General features: G+C 36.4%; 2 protein-coding genes across 2 annotated transcripts; one reads left to right on the top strand and one right to left on the bottom strand.

Annotated features, from left to right (window-relative positions):
- Window positions 1-2,225: 2,225 nt before the first annotated feature.
- Window positions 2,226-14,785, top strand: LOC114417379 (protein NCA1-like). The gene is made up of 8 exons (XM_028382555.1): window positions 2,226-2,394; window positions 3,003-3,287; window positions 3,383-3,611; window positions 3,932-4,077; window positions 12,245-12,332; window positions 12,428-12,574; window positions 13,657-13,806; window positions 14,273-14,785. The coding sequence occupies exons 2-8, from the start codon at window positions 3,016-3,018 to the stop codon at window positions 14,342-14,344; spliced, it is 1,104 nt and encodes a 367-aa protein (XP_028238356.1). The 5' UTR covers window positions 2,226-2,394; window positions 3,003-3,015; the 3' UTR covers window positions 14,345-14,785.
- A 3,617-nt stretch (window positions 14,786-18,402) lies between these two features.
- LOC114417380 (U11/U12 small nuclear ribonucleoprotein 31 kDa protein) lies at window positions 18,403-19,655 on the bottom strand. Its single transcript, XM_028382556.1, has one exon. It carries the CDS (start codon window positions 19,547-19,549, stop codon window positions 18,734-18,736), a length of 816 nt encoding a protein of 271 aa, XP_028238357.1. The 5' UTR covers window positions 19,550-19,655; the 3' UTR covers window positions 18,403-18,733.
- Between the last annotated feature and the right edge of the window lie 678 nt (window positions 19,656-20,333).

Raw genomic sequence — 20,333 nt, forward strand, 5'->3', positions numbered from 1 at the left:
ATAACAGTAATACACAATAGCGGTGAGAGAAAAACTGTTATTTCTTTTCTTTTCTTATTGAATTAATTATTTTTTTCTATCATTTACCTTTTCTTAATAAATTTTAGCCGTAGAAAAAATATTAGAAAGTGAGTGTTACTAAAATTCATCTCATTTTGCAGTGGAAAAAATATTCGTCTCATTTTATCTTATTTCATTTTAATTCCTCATATGACGCTTAGTCCATACAACTCATTAATTTATTGTTTCGATTTCATCATAACACATTTTTAATATAGATTCTCTTATATTATAATATTTTCATTTTAATGTTAGAAATTAAAATAAATAAAACTAAAAACATGACGATAAATAAATAAATAAAATGAAGGAATTAAAAATATTTAAATCAAATTACATTAATAAAATAACCTTATATTACAGGGATTAAACAACTATTTAAGCTAAATTTATTGAAAAAAATTAAGGTTCGTTAACTTTTATTTTCATTCTCTGTTTATACTTTTAATAACAAAATTGTCACACTGTTTCATGCTTTCAAAATTTGTAAAAGAACCATGAAAACACAAAAAAAGAAGTTATTTTCAGTTATTTTTGTACAAATCTTTAAAAACTGGAGATATTGAAAATAAGAGCATCAGCAAACAATTTTGTACTCTAGGGATAGTTAGTCTCTTTTTTCTTTCTTTCGTTATGTAATTCCTGCTAATAAAAAAAAAATTAAAACACAAGGAAACAATTTTTTTAATTAAAAGTAAAAGAATTAAAAAGATTTTTTTTACAAAGTAAACGTGTCCTTATTTTTCAAATACTACAAATATACTAATGAGAGAAAAAAATAATTATCCTACAACGAATGAACTGGTGACCAACAAAAAATTATTAATGTACAAAAAAATTACAAAAATTAAACCTTAATTTCATGATTTCTATGAAGTTGTATGCTTTCCGTAAAAAAAATAAAAGTTGAAGTTGTATGTTTAAAATTTAATTTTTATAACTTTTGTTGATAACTAGTACATTTCATTTGCAGGTTTAATATTTCTTCTACCCCCGTCATTGCATTTGTATTGTTTGAATGTTTAATTTTTATAAATTCGGCCTAAATAGTTATTTAGTCCCCTACACTGTACAGATTTTTTTTACTGTTCTCTTAATTTTTGGTTCTTATAATTTTTATTTTATTTTAGTTTAGTTTATGTATTTTTTTCCCGTTAAATTTGATGGATGAATCTAATGGTAGAAATCATAATTAAACAAAAAATAATAAAGATAAAAAAGACGAAAAACAAAATACTCATATATTCAAGAACTAACAAATTTATTTAAGCCTCAGTAAAATAAAGATTTTAAATATATTTTTAATCTTTAAAATGGTTCTATTTTTTCTTAGTTTCAAGGTTAAAATTTGTACTTTTTTAATCTCTCAAATTTCTGAAATATTTTTTTCAATCTGTCATGCTATAAAAAAATCGTCACAAATTATGTATTTAAATTGTTAAAAATCCATCAATAAGGATTAAAGAAGCCATTTTAATAATTTGAAGATTAAAATATATAAAATTAAATATGTTTTTAGTTTATTAAAGGTAAATTAATTTGAAGTTATTTTTTTAATCCTTTTGCAAATTGTAAGTCAAATAAAAAAAATAAAAGATTCATAATTTTTAACATGGTTTATCATGAGAATTTTTTAATTTTCTATTTTATACTTTTAAATATGATTTTTTGACCGTTTAAAATTATTAAAATCAAATCAATAAAAAATTAAAATAATTAATATTTTTAAATTTTTTTATTTAATTATGACAGTTTTTAATACTCAGAAACATATTTTCAAATAAAAAATATTAAAAGTTGTTCAAATTGTAAATTTCTTATTTTATGTTTGATTTACCTTACATCAAATGACTAAAATAATATTTTATAGATTTGAATGACTAAAAATAATTTTAAATTTAGAAGATTAAAACAAATGACTCAAATTTAAATGATTAAAAATATATTTAAATCAATAATATAAATTTTAATGTGAAAACAACAAAAGATAAAACCAAAATTTGGGATTTTATCCCGACTTTTTTATTTTTTATGATCTGAATTTCATCCCGACTTAGGTATGAATTGAAAAATATCAACCTAAAAAATGGACCGATATAGAAATTAAGAATTAAAAATATATTTAAGTGTAAAATCTAAAATAGATTATGGCCCCTCAAGAAATTCACAATAAACGATAAGTTCTTCTATAAACTGTAGCATCATCATCCAAGTTTTTTTTCTCACACACACAACCAAAGACGAAGGAAGAAGGGAACAACAAAGTGCCACCTGCAACGACGTCGTTCTTTGCAACTTCCAGTTTCTTCTCTCTGTCTCGTTTACCTCGATCCTGTAATATTTTCATCCTTTTTAATTCTTGAAATTAAAGAAAAAGGGTATTTTTATCTGTTGAAAAAATTGAATCTTGATTTTGATTCAATGTTCCCAGTTGAAAACTGTTGAAAAAATTGAATCTTGATTTTGATTTAATGTACCCAGTTGGAAAAATAGATGATTCTAGAATAATGGGGGAACAGGGGAGAGTGCTAATTTTTTAAGTTCATTGGTGATGCAAATTTTCGCTTTATTACTACTTCCTAGGTATGAGGGATCAGGGGTTCTTCCTTAGATGTTGTCTTTGCAGTAGAAACTAAAAACTTAAAATTGAATTGTTAAGTTCCATCATGTAGAAAAATTGATAGGATTTACATCCGGAGTAGTATTTCTTTTCTTCCTGCCAAATACACCATAAGGAATCGCAAGTGAAGTTTTATTGGAATGTGTAGGATTTAATGTTAACAATTCATGTACCGTGATTTCTTATAAAAATCTTTTTATTTATTGTTTCCTTAATAATTGTTCTTAGGAGAAAACTGTTATTTGTTTAGGAAGTTTTACTTAAAATAAATTAAAACGAAAGGGTGATTGAATGCAAAGATGTTGTTTTGATGCTTTGGCAGGTTCTTGTTCTTGATGAATATGACACCAGTATGCCCCTTTGTCAAAGCTTCTCGCCCTGATGATAACAATGCCTCTAAGAAATCTGGCGAAAACTCTATGAAACATCAGGTTGAATCTGAGAGTAAAGGGAAGAAAGAGGTTAATGACTCAGCTAGTACCTCACCAAAGTGCCCTTTTGGATATGATTCACATTCGTTTAAGATTGGTCCTCTTAGCTGTACGGTGTGCCAAGCACTTTTATTTGACACCAGCAAATGTGTGCCTTGTTCTCATGTTTTCTGCAAGTATGTATTGTGTACTGTGTTTATTTCTTGAATCTTTGATGCATTGAATACTCTATTTTTAGCTCATTTCTCATATTCTACCTGTCTGAAATTAGAGCATGCATATTGCGCTTCAAGGACTGCCCGTTATGTGGGGCTGATATTGTGAAGATCGAGCCTGATGCTAATCTTCAAGGTGTAGTTGATCACTTTATTGAAGGTCATGCAAGGATCAAAAGGTCTGTTAGTTCAGACAAAGGAGAAGAAGCAACTGAGAGTAAACAGGTCATATATGAGGATGTGTCTTTGGAAAGAGGTTCTTTCTTGGTGCAACAAGCCATGAGGGTAAGTTGGTCTTTTTAAATGTTAATGTTAAATCTTTATATATGAATGATTAAATGGAGAAAGATAAAGATTCTTTAAAACTTTTGTCGATAATGTAATTGGCAATGATGTTAATAATTCTTGATAGTGTTGTACTGGTATGCATGATTAGATGTGTTGGAAAATATCTTTATCTAGGAGAGACATTGATGTTAATACTTAATAACTGTTGCTCTGCTGCAGCTACTGCCATTTGTTTTTACTAAGTTACATATTGAACTTTGTTGGTTTTGTACTACTTCTTGATAATGTGTATTTTGCTATATGCAATTCAAAAACAGGCATTCCGTGCTCAGAATTTAGAAAGTGCCAAATCAAGACTCAATCTCTGTGCAGAGGACATTCGTGATCAGTTAGAAAAAGTTGGTAACACTTCAGAGTTATGTTCACAGCTAGGAGCAGTCTTGGGTATGCTTGGTGACTGCTGGTATGTTTTCTTGCTCTCTTCTACTCCCCACCACCCGCGATCTACTGACTAATCAGTCTGTTACTCTTATTTTCCTGTCAGTGCATATATCTATCTTTCATTCAGTCTTCTCATCACCGAAGTTTGTTCTTTTGTGTTTGTTAGTTTATGTAGAATATTATTGATATGTCCTCAGGTATTATTTGTGTAAGAGGTTTGTGCTTAAAGAAAAATGAAGATATTTGGCATAGCTATAATATATCTATCATGAGTCTCTCACTGATTGAGTATAGAATAGTCTATAGTCTATAATTAAGATACGAAGGAATTGGAGCTAAATAGTTTATGGTAATTAAGATACAAAGAAAATTATGAAATTAAGCTCAAAATAAAAGGCCAGGAGAACAATTTGAAACTGATATTAGAAGATAAAATCACTGATATTAAAATTGTTGAAAACTAATTAACCCAAAAAGCAAGAATGATGGGGAAAGCAAGAATAAAACCTGAATACTTATTCAAGGAGGATTGAGGACCAATTGTCTCAAAAACTTGGGCTGTTTAGGGAACTTTAGTTCAGTATCTCTGATAGGAATCTATACTTTCCTTTAATGAGTGTATGTAAATCATCCTTTAATATGATTACATTTCATAGTCTGAGGGTGGGGTTATTGATGTAATGCTCTATGTAATAGGTTTAAATACCTCTTGTACTCCCAATCCCATATAATAAAATTATCTTGCTCGATAATAATAATAAACCTTTAATATGATAGACTGAGGGAAGTAAATAGAACTGCTCCAACTTGTGATCAAGCCTGTCACTATTTGAATTATTCTTATTCTTGCCCTGTCCTATGGATGGAAACTGTTCCAACTTGATGTGAATAATGCCTTTTTAAATGGTACTCTTGAAGAAATTGTTTTTATGATACAACCTCCTGGTTTTGAAGTTGCAAACAGGTCATTGGTCTGCAGGCTAAATAAAGCTATCTATGGGTTAAAATAGGCTCCAAGGCAATGGTTTGACAGACTCAAGTCCACTCTGTTACAATTTGGGTTTGTTGGTAGCAAAAGTAATTCTTCCTTATTTATCTATCGGCATCAAGTGGATGTTGTTTATCTGCTGGTATATGTGGATGATATAATTCTCACTGGTAGCTCAGCCACTCTGACTCAGCAGCTCACAAACAGATTGAATACTGCTTTTTCTCTCAAACAACTTGGTCATCTGGATTATTTCTTGGGTCTGGAAATCAAATATCTGTCCAACAGTGCTATCTTAATGACCCAGAGTAAATACATTCGTGATTTGCTTCACAAAACTCACATGGCTGAAGCTCATTCAATCTCTTCTCCCATGGTTTCTAACTGCAAGTTGTCTAAACATGGTGCTGATGTTTTTCATGATCCTTCTCTCTATAGGTCTGTAGTTGGTGCATTACAATATGCTACTCCCACTAGACCTTAAATTAGTTTTGCTATCAATAAGGTTTTCCAATTTATGGCTGCTCCTTTGGATTCTCACTGGACAGTGGTGAAAAGGAATCTAAGATATCTTAAAGGTACTCTGTTTCATGGTCTGCTCTTGCAGCCTACATCTACTAAAAATCCCTTGGCCATTCGAGCATTCTGTGATGTTGATTGGGCATCTGATGTGGATGACAGACGCTCCACCTCAGGGACTGCCATTTTTCTTGGTCCAAACTTAGTCTCTTGGTGGTCTCGCAAACAAAAGGTAACTGCCAGGTCTAGTACTGAAGCTGAATATCGCAGCATTGCTCAAACTTCCACTGAATTGACTTGGATTTATACCCTTTTGACAGAGTTATAAGTTTCTTTCACTACTCCAGTAATATTTTGTGATAATCAGAGTGCTGTTTCTATTGCTCACAATCCAGTTTTTCACAATCGAACAAAACACATGGGGATTGATGTGTTTTTTGTCAGAGAAAAGATTTTGGCCAAGCAGCTCTCAATTGTTCATATTCCAGCTCTGAATTAGTGGGCTGAAATTCTAACTAAACCCCTGTCTGCATCAAGATTTGAGGCTCTGAGAGGCAAACTCAATGTGAAGAGTGTTTCCAATGAAAACTCTCCCCCTTGAGTTTGAGGGGGGTATCAGTATGTCAATGTATAACTGTTTTTTTTATCAGCAAAAGAAATGTATATATATTATATGATGAGTACCAGTGGTACTAGAATTACAAGGTGATATGAAATAGTCTAGTGGTTCCACTGGTCAGGCTATTTTCAGACTGATGTGGTCCACCCTATTCAAAATGAATACAGCAACAGTACCCCATGGCTTGTGAGACTTCCTAAATTTTAATACCCCATAGCTAGTGAGCCCTCCTAATCTGCAGAAAAACCTATTGTTAGGTTGGTAGACCAATAGTTAAAGTGCATTGTAAAGTCTTTCTCCGATGCTCGAAGCCAAGTCCATACCAAAAACAGTGCATCATCCATCAGCTTAGTAGCGTTGAATGATTCATTCGAGAAAATGATCTTATTCCTATGCTGCCAAATTGTCCACGTTAGAGCTACCTACCAACACTTCCACCTATTGTTTCGTTTCTCACCATTCATCCCGATTTGGTGCTGCAAAAAGTGGTGCCTAGGGATTATGGAGAAGGCCCCCACTATTCCAGTCCACGATAAGGATTCCCACCATAAAGGTAGAGATTTGTTGCAGTTGAAAAATAAATGGGCTGCATCCTCCTGCAGATTTCTGCAAAAAGGGCATATGCTGTCATTTATCTCTATTTGCCTCCTTCTCAGGTTAGACTTAGTCGGCAATCGATCTTTGATTAGCCTCCAAGCAAATATTGCAGCTTTGGATGGGATTTTTAGTTTCCATAGGTTCTGAAGCGCTTCATCCAGATTTGCTCCCACTGAACATTCTTGTAGCAGGTTATATGCACTCCTAGTAGAGTAAAATCCATTAGGCTCAACTTTCCACATCCAGCAATCTGCTGTATGTCGCTGGATTGTAATCTGAGAGATGTCTTCCATAAAACCTACAGCGGATGCGATTTCATTATCAAACAAAGGCCTTCTCCAAGAAAGGTTCCATTCCCATGCTGAATCATTGAAACTTCCCACCTGCTGGATGAGTTTATGTTGCTGGAGAGATATCCGATACAGCCTTGGGTATTTCAGCTTTAGAGCTTCACCATGTCCAGACCACTCCTAGAATTTGATTTTATCCCCACACCCCACCCTCCAAGTTGTACCATCTTGGAGGATAGTATTCAGCTGTTGGTCATGTGTCACCTCCATTAAATCTTGCCACCAAACTGACTCGTTATTCCCTCTAATACCTTCCACCATTGATCTCCATCCACCGTACTTGGAATCCAATATCTTGGACCATAACTTGTTCCATTTTCCAAGTAATGCCTTGTTGAAAGCCGTTATATACCCAAACCCCCTTTTTCTTTTGGAAGACAAACTGTTTTCCATTTCACCCATGGTATCTTTCGATGCTCCGATCTACCTCCCCATAAGAAACTACGCTGGATTCGGATCAGCTTATCAGTTACTTTTTCGGGCAACCTGAAAAGAGAAAGAGAGAAAATAGATAGGGATAGAGGATAATGTAGATTGTATAAGGGTCACTCTCCCCCCAAAAGATAAGTGTCTTTGTTTCCATCTAGCTAATTTTCTCTCACACTTCCTAATGACCGGATCCCACAGCTCGCCACGCCTTGGGTTTGCCCCAATGGGAATATCCAAATATGTTAAAGGCAATGAAAAAATCCTGCAGTTCAAAAATTCAGCACCTTCTCTACTCCACTGGTCAGATTTACCCACTGCACCAAAATAACTTTTTGCAAAATTTATTTTAAGACCAGAAACTAGTTCAAATCCCCTCAATATTGTTTTGATGACCTTGACATTTTGCATGGTAGGCTCCCCAAAAAATACTGTATCATCAACATATTGAAGAATGCTTACTGGTACGCTGTCTTTGCCAACCAAGAATTCAGAGAAAAGCTTCTCACTTATTGCTTGTCTCATTAGACCGGTTAGGCCTTCCGCTACAATGTTAAAAAGCAAAGGTGCTAACGGGTCATCCTGTCTAAGACCTCTATGAGGGATAAATTCAGCAGTGGGGCTCCCGTTTACAAGTACCGAAACCGAGGCAGATTTGAGGCAACCTTGAATCCAGCATATCCTTTTATTGTAGAACCCCATTCTGGACATCATCTAAGTTAGAAAGTCCTAGGAGACCGCGTCGTAAGCTCTCTCAAAATCCACTTTGAACACCAGACATGGCTTTTGCCCCCTTTTTGCTTCCTCCACCACTTCATTTGCAATGATAACACTATACAGCAGCTGTCTGTCATCTATGAAGGCAGATTGTCTTTCATCGGGGATGGTTGGCAATACTTTCTTCAGCCTATTTGATAGGAGCTTGGCCACAATCTTGTATATGCATCTGATAAGCGAAATAGGTCTGAAATCATTGAGGGTTTGAGGGTCAGGCACCTTAGGTAGTAAGGTGATGAAGGATGCATTGCTTCCCTTTGGGAAAATCCCAGTTGCGTGGAATTCATCAAGGAAACGAATTATGTCGGGCTTTAACAGCAGCCAGAATTGCTTGATAAACTTAAAATTCATTCCATCTGGGCCTGGACTTTTCTCACTACCGCAATCCCAAACCGCCCTCCTTATTTCTTCCTCATTAAAACTTCCCACCAGTGCCTGATTTTCCTGCTGACCAATGCTGTTAAAAGATATCCCATTCAGTTGTGGCCTGCACCGCATAGGCTCCTTGAATCTCTGCTGGAAAAACCTGTGAACTTCCTCTTTCACTTTAGGTGGTTCATCAACCCATGAGCCGTCAATGAACACTCCATTCACAGCATTGTATCTGCGGTTAGAATTGAGCAACAAGTGGAAATAACGGGAGTTGCAATCTCCCTCTTTGATCCACTTTGACCTCGCTTTCTGCCTCACTAATGATTTGTGTGATTTGGCTGCATCCCACAGCTTTTGTTGAAGCATTTTCCTTTTCAGATTTTCTTGGGTAGTTAATTCCCTATCGGCTGTTTCATTTTCCAGCTTGCTCATCTCAGCCTCTAGGATTTGAACCTTCTTGAAAGTATCGCCAAACTGCTCCTTATTCCATGTCTTCAGCCTCTCTTTAAGGCGTTTGATCTTTTCTTTTAATACATAACCTCCCCACCCCCTTAATTGTGTCTGTGACCAGCAATCATTTACTGTCCGCACAAATGACTTATCCTTAAGCCAGCAGTCAAGAATTCGGAATGGTTTGGGCCCCCAATCCACATTTTTGGAGCTGAATAGAACGGGGCAGTGATCGGAAAAATTCCTGTCCAGAATAAATTGTGTGCTGGTTGGCCATTTGGTGAACCATTCAACAGATATAAATGCTCTGTCCAGCTTGCTTTTTGCGGTTCCATTTGGTCTGAACCACGAATATTTTCTTCCCTCACATGGGGGTTCCTCAACTTTCATGTCTCTTAACCAATCATTAAACTCTCTGATAAGTCTGTCATCCGCCCCTTGCTGAGATACACCCACCCTCTCTGATGGACTTCTAACACTGTTGAAATCACCCACTAGGCACCATAAGCCATTTGGATTCATATTTTTTTGCTGCCTGAGAGATTCCCAAAGGTCTCTTTTGTTCTGAATGTCACATGGAGCATACAGATTAATTATGTGGACCTTTTGGGCTTCATTGGTCCATACTCCTTACAACAGGATAAACCCTCTTCCTGTTATCTTTCTTTCCACTTTAAATCTTTTGTCACTCCATAAACATAATAAACCACCTGCTGTATTTTTTGCAGGATGCATTTCCCAGCAAACATCATCACCTCCCCATAGAACTTGACACGTTTTTTTGTCAATCTACTCCCTTTTCGTCTCCTGAAGACAAAGTAGATCTACTTTATGTTTTCTCACCAACCTCCTGATAGTGCTCCACTTGACCCCCCTCCTTAGTCCTCTTACGTTGTATGAGAGAATATTCATGAGACCCCATTCCTGTTACCCAACATCTCTGCCTCTTTCAAATCTCTGTCCTCCATATCACAAAAACTTTTGATGATGCTGTGGTGATCCATGTCGCAGGTTACCCCCAGTTGCCTAGCCATGCTCCAGTGGTCCTCTGCCTCCTTAAGTGTCCATGTTATTGGTTAGTAAAACTTCTGCCACCATTTGATTTTGAGGGGCACTAAACTCTTCGCATATGGATTGAATAGAGCACGTGTTAGGCTCAAGGACATTAACTGAAGCTGCTTTGGGCTGTTGTTGAATATTAGTGCCTTTGTCTTCATCCGTTAGGTTCACAGTTTCAATGTTGGGGGCCTTTTGCTTTCTACACCACCTACCTCTAGAATACACCTTCCATACCGAAGGGGATTCGGTCATCTTTTCATTTGTGATTGTGTGTTGCTAGGATGTGACTTTTGCATTAGTGATATCCGCCAGGCCCACATTTGAAGGCCCATTGTTGGCTGCACGAAGTGCAGGGGGATGAGTAACGTTGTAAACTTCCTTCAGCTGTTGAGGCCCAGGTGTTTTAATTAACTTTTCAATTGGGCTGGAACAGAGGCAGGGTGTAGCTTTTGGTGATGGGGTGTTATTAGTGAGGCCCAAATTCAAAGGCCCGTTAACAGCCACACAAAGTGCATCATCACCGTTACAACCTGCTGAACTTTGGAAATCTCTACAAGTGCCACTTGGGTCATGTGGGTCATTAAGAACTGCCAGCTGTGAGCCATTGCTTTCGTCGTCGCGATTTTGGTGTTGGCATCGCGTAGAGTCAACGTTGCCAGAAGGGTGAAGATCACTTGTCATGGGCTGCTCCTCCATATTCTGATCACGTGGCTCCCTCCCAGCTCTGATTCTTTCCTCTTTGTCGCAACTACCCCCTGTCACCAGGACGGGGCATGCCTCTGACATTGTCCCTTTTTGAGCTTCCACGCCTGACACTTCCGAAAGATTGATTTTGGGGGATTTCCTCGTACCAGGGTTAATACCCACAGGTCCGACGGCAGTGTTCGTACCGTTGGGTACTATTACGCCGGTTAAAGGTGTGTTTCCCAAGGTCTTTCCCCCGACAGAAGGGTCGTCGTTGATCCATGCCGACGCGTTGTCGATATCCAAGCCACTGGCGGGGTTCGAGATGAGCCAGTCATCGTCATCGTCAAAGGAGGAGATCTCCTCCGATGAGCCGAGGCAACTACGGCCGTCACAAGTGCATCTTCTGATGTCCTTTGACGTCTTTTCGACAATATGAACCTGGTGCATTTCACCGCCGATGGGAAGATTTACCAGGTGCTGGATTGTGGGCCTCCATGGGGTCCTAATAAGCACCCTCGCCCGGTCCAACCTTCGGCGTTCCTCCGCATCATCGTCGATGTCCACCAGGTCGCCTATCGCAGAAACTATCTTGCGGATGTTTGCGATATCCCAAGCTGCTATTGGAATGCCCCAGCACCGGGCCCAGATTAGTCTATTGCCCGTTCTGATATTTGGATTCCATTTCTCCAGTGAGTAAAACGGCGTTGTCCCGAACTGATTTTCTTCCTTAACCATTTCTACTGCCCTTGTATCTGTGAGCCCAAGGAGTAGGGTCATATCGTCCCCAAGGTACTTGGGCACAACGTCGGTACCCAGTTCCTAGGATAGGTCATCCTCTAGTTTAAGGAAACTCGAGATGTCTCTAGTTTAAGGAAACTCGACATGTCAATGTATAACTGTGAAAACAGTTTTGTGTTTTGTCTGTAAGGGCTGTTAGCTTTTGCTAACAACACCCATTTTGTGGTAGTTAGTAATTCAGGAAGTACAAGGGCTTTTCTAACTGCACCTCAATAGGATTAGTTAGTTAGCTTTCTATTAGAGTTAGTTGGCTTTCTGTTAGAGTTAGTTATAGTTAGTTTTGTTGTATAAAGGTTTATAAATACTTGGATTGTTACTATCTCTTACGAGTTTTTCAGATCAATAAAATGAGCTTTGTTCTTCTCCTTTTTCTCTGTTATCTCTCTACTTTCCTCTTAGTTTATCAAAAAGTATGTTACTCTCTGCTCTTAACTCCACTTATTTCTTCTCTAATAGTATTTCTTACTGTATCAAAAAATATATTATTCTGACATGTTTAATGGAGGGCAGATCATAACCTACATGTTAACATATCATTTTTCTGCAGCCGAGCAATGGGTGATGCCAGTTCTGCAGTTGCTTATTTTGAAGAAAGTGTTCAATTTTTGTCAAAGTTGCCAAAAGATGATTTGGAGGTTATTTCGCTTTTCTAGATTATGGAGTGAAAAATCATAATTGCAACATCATTTTTTTTTTGTCAATTTATTTCTTGAAATTTATTTTCCTACAGATTACCCATACACTTTCTGTTTCACTTAACAAAATTGGAGATCTTAAATATTATGATGAAGACCTTCAAGCTGCAAGATCTTACTATTTTAAATCTTTGAATGTTCGGCGCGATGTTGTCAAACACAATTCAAATGTTCCATCCCAGGTTGGTTATTACTATCTACATACATTTGATTTGAATTTTTTGATGTTGATGTTTAATTGATCTTCATGCGAGTCTTTCTCTTTTGGCTTGGTGCAAGCTTTCCTATGTTGGTTATTAGGTTGTTATACATTGTCATAAGGTGAACCAGCAAATGTGGTTTATTTAAAATTAAAATTAGGACAATTATGGGGGGAAATTGTGAAATCTTGCAACGAAAGGGGGGTGGGTAATGCTTTAATATGATGGACTTATATTACGCGGCAATACAAGGACAGCAGCACAATTTTGTTTCTGTTACAGCCATGCAGCAAATTATGGCGATTCAAACTAATCTAGAACAGACAGATTGTATTGAAGGAAGAGAATGGGAGGAAAGAATTAGAGGGAAAGAGACGCGCATGTGCTTGCACACTGAGTAGGGAGAAACAAGGAGAACCACTTTACTAATATCACTTCTAAAGTGTATCTAGTAAAGTACATACGTAATCCTTAAACTGTCAATCCAACTCGATCAAATAACAATAGTTTAGAAATGTTAGCTTGATACCCAAGTTAATAGAAAAGTCCTATCTGTTTATTAATTCCTAAACTAAGCTTCCAATTGATATCCTAGTTATTGTATTATTCCATAAAAGCCTAAAAATACTTTGGGCATTTTGATAGAGCAATGAATCAAAGGAATGCATATTCAAAGTCTCCTTTTTTCTATGAAATTGTTTTTATAAAAAAAAATTCTGGACTTAGTGTCACTTGGGAATTAGGATGCCTTTGGTTGGTGTAAATGTTCTGTTTTGCTTTTCCACTTTTCCTAGTTTTACAAAAATGTCCTTTGGTTTTCACTTTATTTCATATTTTCATTGTGTATTGTAAATGATGAATATAAAGCATTCCCACAACCAAAGCACACCCTTAATGTTCCTAGTTTCCTCATTTCTACTGAGTCTTGCAGTTTTATTTTGATTCTGTTTTGAAACAACTAAACCATGTAAATAAGGTTGTACAAAATGGCCACTGTAGAACAAGTATCTTGGCTTATATTGAAACTAACATTTTTTTCATTGTTTTCTAATGATTTATTTTAGGTGTTAGACGTTGCTGTCTCTCTTGCAAAAGTTGCGGATGTGGACAGAAATCTAGGGGATGAAAAGTTAGCTACTGATGGATTTCAAGAAGCCATAGACTTACTGGAATCACTCACGTTGAAATCTGAAGCTAGTGGGCTCGAGCAACGGGTAAGATGCCGATATACAAAGAAGTACTATATACATACACACACACACACATATATATATATATATATAAAATGGATGTATCAAGTGAGATAACCATTTTTATTGAGTGACAAGTAAATCTTAACCATACAATCAAACATGCATGAATAGTTTAGATTATAAGTTACATAAAGGTTATATGAGCATTGAGCACTTAAAAGATCAAATGACTCTTATGTTTTAATCTTAATCATTCATGGGAGATCCAATAGTTAAGATTTGCTCCTCCTCCACACACATACACTGATACACATATATAGTATATAATGAGGAGCTAATTTTGACCATCCATATATGTATGATTAAAAGATTAACTTTCACATTTTCACTAGATATGCCACTGTATATAAATCGACAGATTATTTTGCTATATGTTTCATTTACTTATTAGATCCTGGAATTAATTTCAATTTCAATTCTTCTCCAGCGGCAATCAGTCCTAGACTTCCTTAGAAGCCAACTTCCAGATAAACAAGAACAAGCTGAGGCAACAGTCTGAGATAGGTGGTCCACATGAAGAAAGGAAACACAGATTCCGATGCAATAAGGGGTTTCGGTATGCCGTGGGACGAGTTTGTAAAATAAGCTCAGCTTAACAAAGGCACTACTAATGGAGGAAGAGGAGATTTCTGAGTAATGAATATTCCAGGCATTTCTGGCACTGCAGTGTCTGCCTATGCCTAAGATTCTAAGGCGCATCCTCTCTGTATTTTCTTGTGCACCACTCTTATATTTTTTTTTTCCGCCTCTTTGATTGTTTTCTTGGTGCATACTGACAATTGTGATCCTTGCATCATTGTAACTAAATATACTTCTCTAATAAACTAGAAACGAAGTAGCATGTAGTATATAGGTTGTGTAGTTTGCTCTACAACTTGATGGATACAATTCTATACTGTGAAAAGTGAAATTTATAGATATACTCCTCTAATATTCCAAATACGCTTTCAAACATTGTTGCATTGATAATAATTGTTCCAATCATAATCACAAAAAGCATAATCATGGGCTAGACATTACTGAAAATAGACAAAGGTGAATTGACCATGGCTATAAATATTGGCTAGACAATTTCTACATCTCTTTTTCATGAGACTGGTTTACATGCATTTGAAGCATATGATTCGATATATTTCAGGCTGTTGTTTACTGCATCGTCAAGTTACTTTCTCCATCTCTTTTTTGGGTTTTGGATTCACCAATTCAGAATGCAAAATTATATTTGGGAATGATTACAGATTTTGGCTTCCTGAATTGAATTGTCAACCCGGAAGGTAAAAAAACATTGTAAAAAAGGTGCAGGAAACAACAGCCAATATTCCATTTATGTTAAACCCTCATTTTATGGACCATCAATGCAGGTATTTGAAAACAGTAAGCATGTTTATGCACCTGCTTTTCCTCTGAAATTTCCTTGAAACATGAACATTTGACAAGACGACAATCTTAAAACTAATTTACTCCTGTGACGGCAATCTCTCTAGGCCCCACATATCCGTCACAGCAATTGTTTAAAGTGACTGCGGCAAAACTAGTGAATTGCCTTTTATAGGTAAGGAAAATATCTGGCAAGCCTAATAATTCAACATCTGAAATTTCCTAAAGGTATTCTCTTATAGCTTATTTGGATACAAGGGTAGAATTGCTTTTGAGTGTTTTTCAAAGCTTCTCTACTGAAAAAAAAGTTATATATTTCCTGTAAAGAAACTTCCAAAAGCATTTATAACTTGTATCCAAATAGGCCCTAGTCTTTTTCATTCTGCTTGCTTAAGTTATTAGCCTTGCGTTGGGAGGGAAAGAGAGATATTAAATGATAAGGGCGTGAGGATTTATGGTTATTCCTGGAGGTATGTCCCCCTTGAATCCTCCTTTCTTTATTATGGTCTTTGTCATGTTGCAACCAAGTGGGTTTGGAGAATGTTTGAAGCATGATTTTGTGCCACATCAGTAGCTACAGATAGGTGTCATTTTGGACAGTTAGAGTACAAAACGGTGTAGTTCTTCCTCTGCAGATTTAGTAGCACCTCTTTCTCTCATGTTATGTAACTCATATAATGTGCTACTGCTTATACGTTTTCATTCCCTATAGTAATAAAAATAAACACTAACATCATTTATGGTACTCTTCACGCCTTCATATTTTTTATTTACGCTTTTTAGTAAACAAAATTTCCTCATAAAATAAAATGTCACTTTTTTATCTGGACGTAAATTCACATAAATTCGAATCTACAATGATAATTTTAGAACATTTTTTACATTGTTTATTTTTATATTGATTATACATATAACCGATATAAAAAAAATGTTAGGACGAATTTATAATATTTTCATAGGACAAAAATATATTTTAGTCTTTGTTCTATTATTTTTCCATCTAGTTTTATTATATTAATATGCGTAAATCTGTTCTGAAACATGGGATAAGGCCAGAGTCTCCATGGTGTGGAGGAACGATTCCTTCAAGATGAACGGGACTTTGCATGTAGGGTCCTGATTTCAAGAAATCCAATTGTTGATCACCCATTCTTTTATGAATTCTTTATACAAATATTTCAATATTTTTTGGGCATCGACAAGTTTTCAAATTTATCATGTAAAACATTTTATTTTTTGTTACTGATGCAGAAAACTGATTAGGTGCAAGACACTATAATTTCCAAACTCAATTACATGTAACCAGACTTATACTAAAGGAGCAAAAGGCTCCCTAAGACTCTATTGGACGGTAAAATAGAGTCTTAAACAGATAACAGTACAGTACATGCTAAATGGTGGTTGTCTAAACAGTTCTTGTATCAAGGGGGAAATTAGTATAGAAATAAATTAACGTGTAAAGCAACTTTCTATATTTTAGGGTCATTATGATTGAAATAGGTCGAAAATTATTGATCTAGTTAATATCCCGAGTCCATCATGCCTCATGCTAGGAACCCCACAGCATCATTTCTTCCAGCGGCAGAGGTTCCTAAACATGACTTTCACCAATTAATGGCATCTTTTCTGGTCTAGAGGCCCTTAGGGCTTTACAGAAGACATTTTCAAGTTATCTTTCTGCCTATGGCCATACATGCAAGGCGTGGAATTATATAATTATCACAAAACCAATTCACTCAGTATCTCTTTCACAATAGCTATGGCCTATGGAAAATCTGTTGTCCAGCCAGATGACATTGCTCCACGCATTAACATTTTAACTTCCATAATTTTCCAACTAGGAACCAACTTGGAAAAAATCATTCTTGATAGGCATAAAATCAGGTATCTCTATTGCTTGCCCACTCATGACACAGGTGAATCGGTGATGCAGCATTATCAAATCAGTTCATAGAAGACGGAACCCTTCAATGACTAAGTCAGCATCAATGACAGGTTCAAAACCAACATTCCTTTTTGTTCTTGTATGGATCATACTCAAGAAAGAAAACAGAGAAATAATATTCATGCCTTAATTTTTTCCTCCATTCGTCAGCAACAGTGTACAATAACATGATGAAGACTCTGACAAACAGCTCTAACTAATTTGCCAACTACCATGAAATGGGAGCTAGGATAATTAAGCCACCGAGAGCTCTCAAACCCGGTTTCATCTTTGAAACAGCTGCAGAAAACTATCTCCTATTCCTTTGTCGCTATGGCTATTCACAGGAAAACATAAGATTAATGTCTAAGACTAACTTCAGTTGCGAAAGGAACACCACTGAAGATCCCATCTCCTACATCAACTACCCATCAATCTCCATCAAAAGTAATTAATAGACATCAAGCAGGGAGCAAAGAGCAATCAGAAAAACAGTTACCAACATGAGATCTCTCAATGCCACGTATACTGCAATGGTGCACAGTGCACACACCTGGGTGATCAGATGTCAAGGCCATCCCCAGTAAACCAGCTTTTACTATAGGTGTCAAAGCATGTCATCCTATGATGTCCTTTCCATGGGAAAGAGGGCCATGGTGGATACATTTTTGGGTCTCTTAACACGGATTGATATACTCCTCTAAGTTGAACTCACTTTAGAACGTCAAGTAATCCAAGTCATTGTTGAGAAAATCAACCACTCATATTCCAACACATGCATGATTTGTTATGCAAGATACGTAACATCAACTTAGGATTTTCCCACCAAGGAACTGAGATTACTTCCTTCACCTGCAGTGAAAGTGAGTTGCATCTGACTGATAGTCATGTTCGACTGTATGCTCATACATTCACAGTCACTATATAAAAACATTAAAGAAACATACATAACCAGATACCATAACAAAGGTATTGAATTTCCCAACGGATATAATTTCTGAAGCCGACACACCAAAGCAAAGACAAGGTTATCAATTAACAAGAGCCTCCAACTACGAAAACTCCATTGTGTATCAATTGTTGTATCAAATTCATTAAAATAGAGAAAAGCTAGTAATACATTCTTCTAAACACACTCTTTACTAGTGATTTAAATGCACCACTGAGGATCAACCAGTAAATATTGTAAAGGGCGTTGTCATCCAATCAGAAACCAGACATATACAAGAAATTTGCTGATCTTTACGATAATTACCTTGAAAGTAATACTAACCGATAATTTTTAAGAGTAATACAAGAAATTTTTACATTGTCAGTGTACAGAAGTTAAATTCTATGTTAAATTTGAAACTTTTAGAACAATTGAAATAGCCTGCAATTCTGATCGACATAAAACAACAGGCAACAACAACAGATTCATCAATTGCAGCTGAAACAACCATCAACCATCAACTTGAAATTCATACCAACAATGATTTCTGAGTGTAAAATTTTCTACATTGGCAAAGGGTATAGAAGTTACTAAATTCTTCATTAAATTTCAAACTTCTAGTTCTAGAACAAAATTAAATACCCTTCAGAGTGAGTCTATTCATCATCATCACTCTCGTCACTGAAGTACCCACCCTTGTTCTTTTTCTTCTTACTCTTTCCAGCCACAACACCGTCACCATCATGTTGGTTTCCCGCCAAGAGCCTCTCACCAGCACCGTCATCCACAACAGAAGCCCAATTATCATCCTCAAACCGCTCAGCCCCGCCGTCATAATCGTCATCGTCGCCTCCGACATCGTCGTTGTCGTTATGGCGATGGCGGTGGGGGTGGGGCCCACGGCGGGGGCGTTTAGGCTCGGGGCGTTGGCGGGGGCCGAGCTGATTACGCGGGCAGTCGTACGAGAGGTGCCCTTGCTCTCCGCACTCGAAGCAGCGATCGGTGTCGCGGTAGACGCGCTTGCGGATGAACTCGGGGGCGCGGCCGTTGTCGGCGGCGATGGAGGCGGCGAGGGTGCGGCCGTTGAGCACCTTCCCGTCCATCTGCGCGGCCGCATCGTGCGCGTCGTGGCGCGACACGAACTGGACGAAGGCCACGCCGCGGCTGAGGCGCGTGTGGCGGTCCTTGAGGACGGTGACGCGCGCGACGCGGCCGAAGGTGGAGAAGAGCGTGTGGAGGTCGGAGTTCGTGAGGGAGTAGTCGATGTTCGAAACGTACAACGTTGATTTCGACGGAGCCAAGGAAGAAGACGAAGATCCCTTGTTGTTGTTGGATTTGGGATTTGGATTGTGTTGTAGGGTTTGGGTTTGAGTTTGAGTTTGGGTAGGGTTGACGCTGCTATAGCGGTAGTAGAAAACGTCGTCGTCTTCATCGCTATCACTATTTTTCTTTTTCGCTTTGCTTTTCGACATGATGAATGAACGCTCCTTTGTCTTTCGACTGAGTCAGGGATGCTCTTCTTCCGCTCCTCACTCCTTCTTGTTGATTGTCATCTCCCTTTCAACTTTCATTTCATTCCTATTAAATCAGTTTTTTTTTTCTCTAATTTATTTTTTAATTCAATTTTGATCTTTTAGTTTTCTTTTCTAGTTTAATTTGGTGCATCACACTCAATTATATTAAAAAAAATCATATTTTACGATGATGTAAATTGAAACTGTTATTAAATTAATTTAAATAATCGTAAAACATATAATTTTTAACATGATCAGTTTCATTTAGATGATATAATTAAATTAAATTAGTTTCAAAAATTAGAGAATAAAATTAGACCCAAAAAGATTATAAATCAAATCTAAATAATAAATTAAAGAATAAAAAAATAATTTAATCATTTTTTATTTTGTCAAAGTTGTCGTTAATAATAAAGAGTTAACAACATACATTTTAATATATTCCTTTTAACACACTTTTTGTTGGTTAAAATTTGTTTAAAACTACAAAATTTTTAAATAAGGTGTGAACCCATCAAATTTTATAATTTCCCATAAATTTTAATCAAAGAGAGTGTTTATATAATTTTTCTTAATATTTTTATCATTGGAAAACAATGTTTATTTTTATACTATTAAAATTTATAATAAATAAATATGACGAATTTTATGGGAACCACTAAAAAAGTGATCCATTTTGCAACATTATTTTTAGCCCTAAGGTGAATTAAGGTGCAAAATTTTATTTACATCCTCCTCCATC

Source organism: Glycine soja, chromosome 6 (genome assembly GCF_004193775.1).
Source record: "Glycine soja cultivar W05 chromosome 6, ASM419377v2, whole genome shotgun sequence".
NCBI classification, from domain to species: Eukaryota; Viridiplantae; Streptophyta; class Magnoliopsida; order Fabales; family Fabaceae; genus Glycine; species Glycine soja.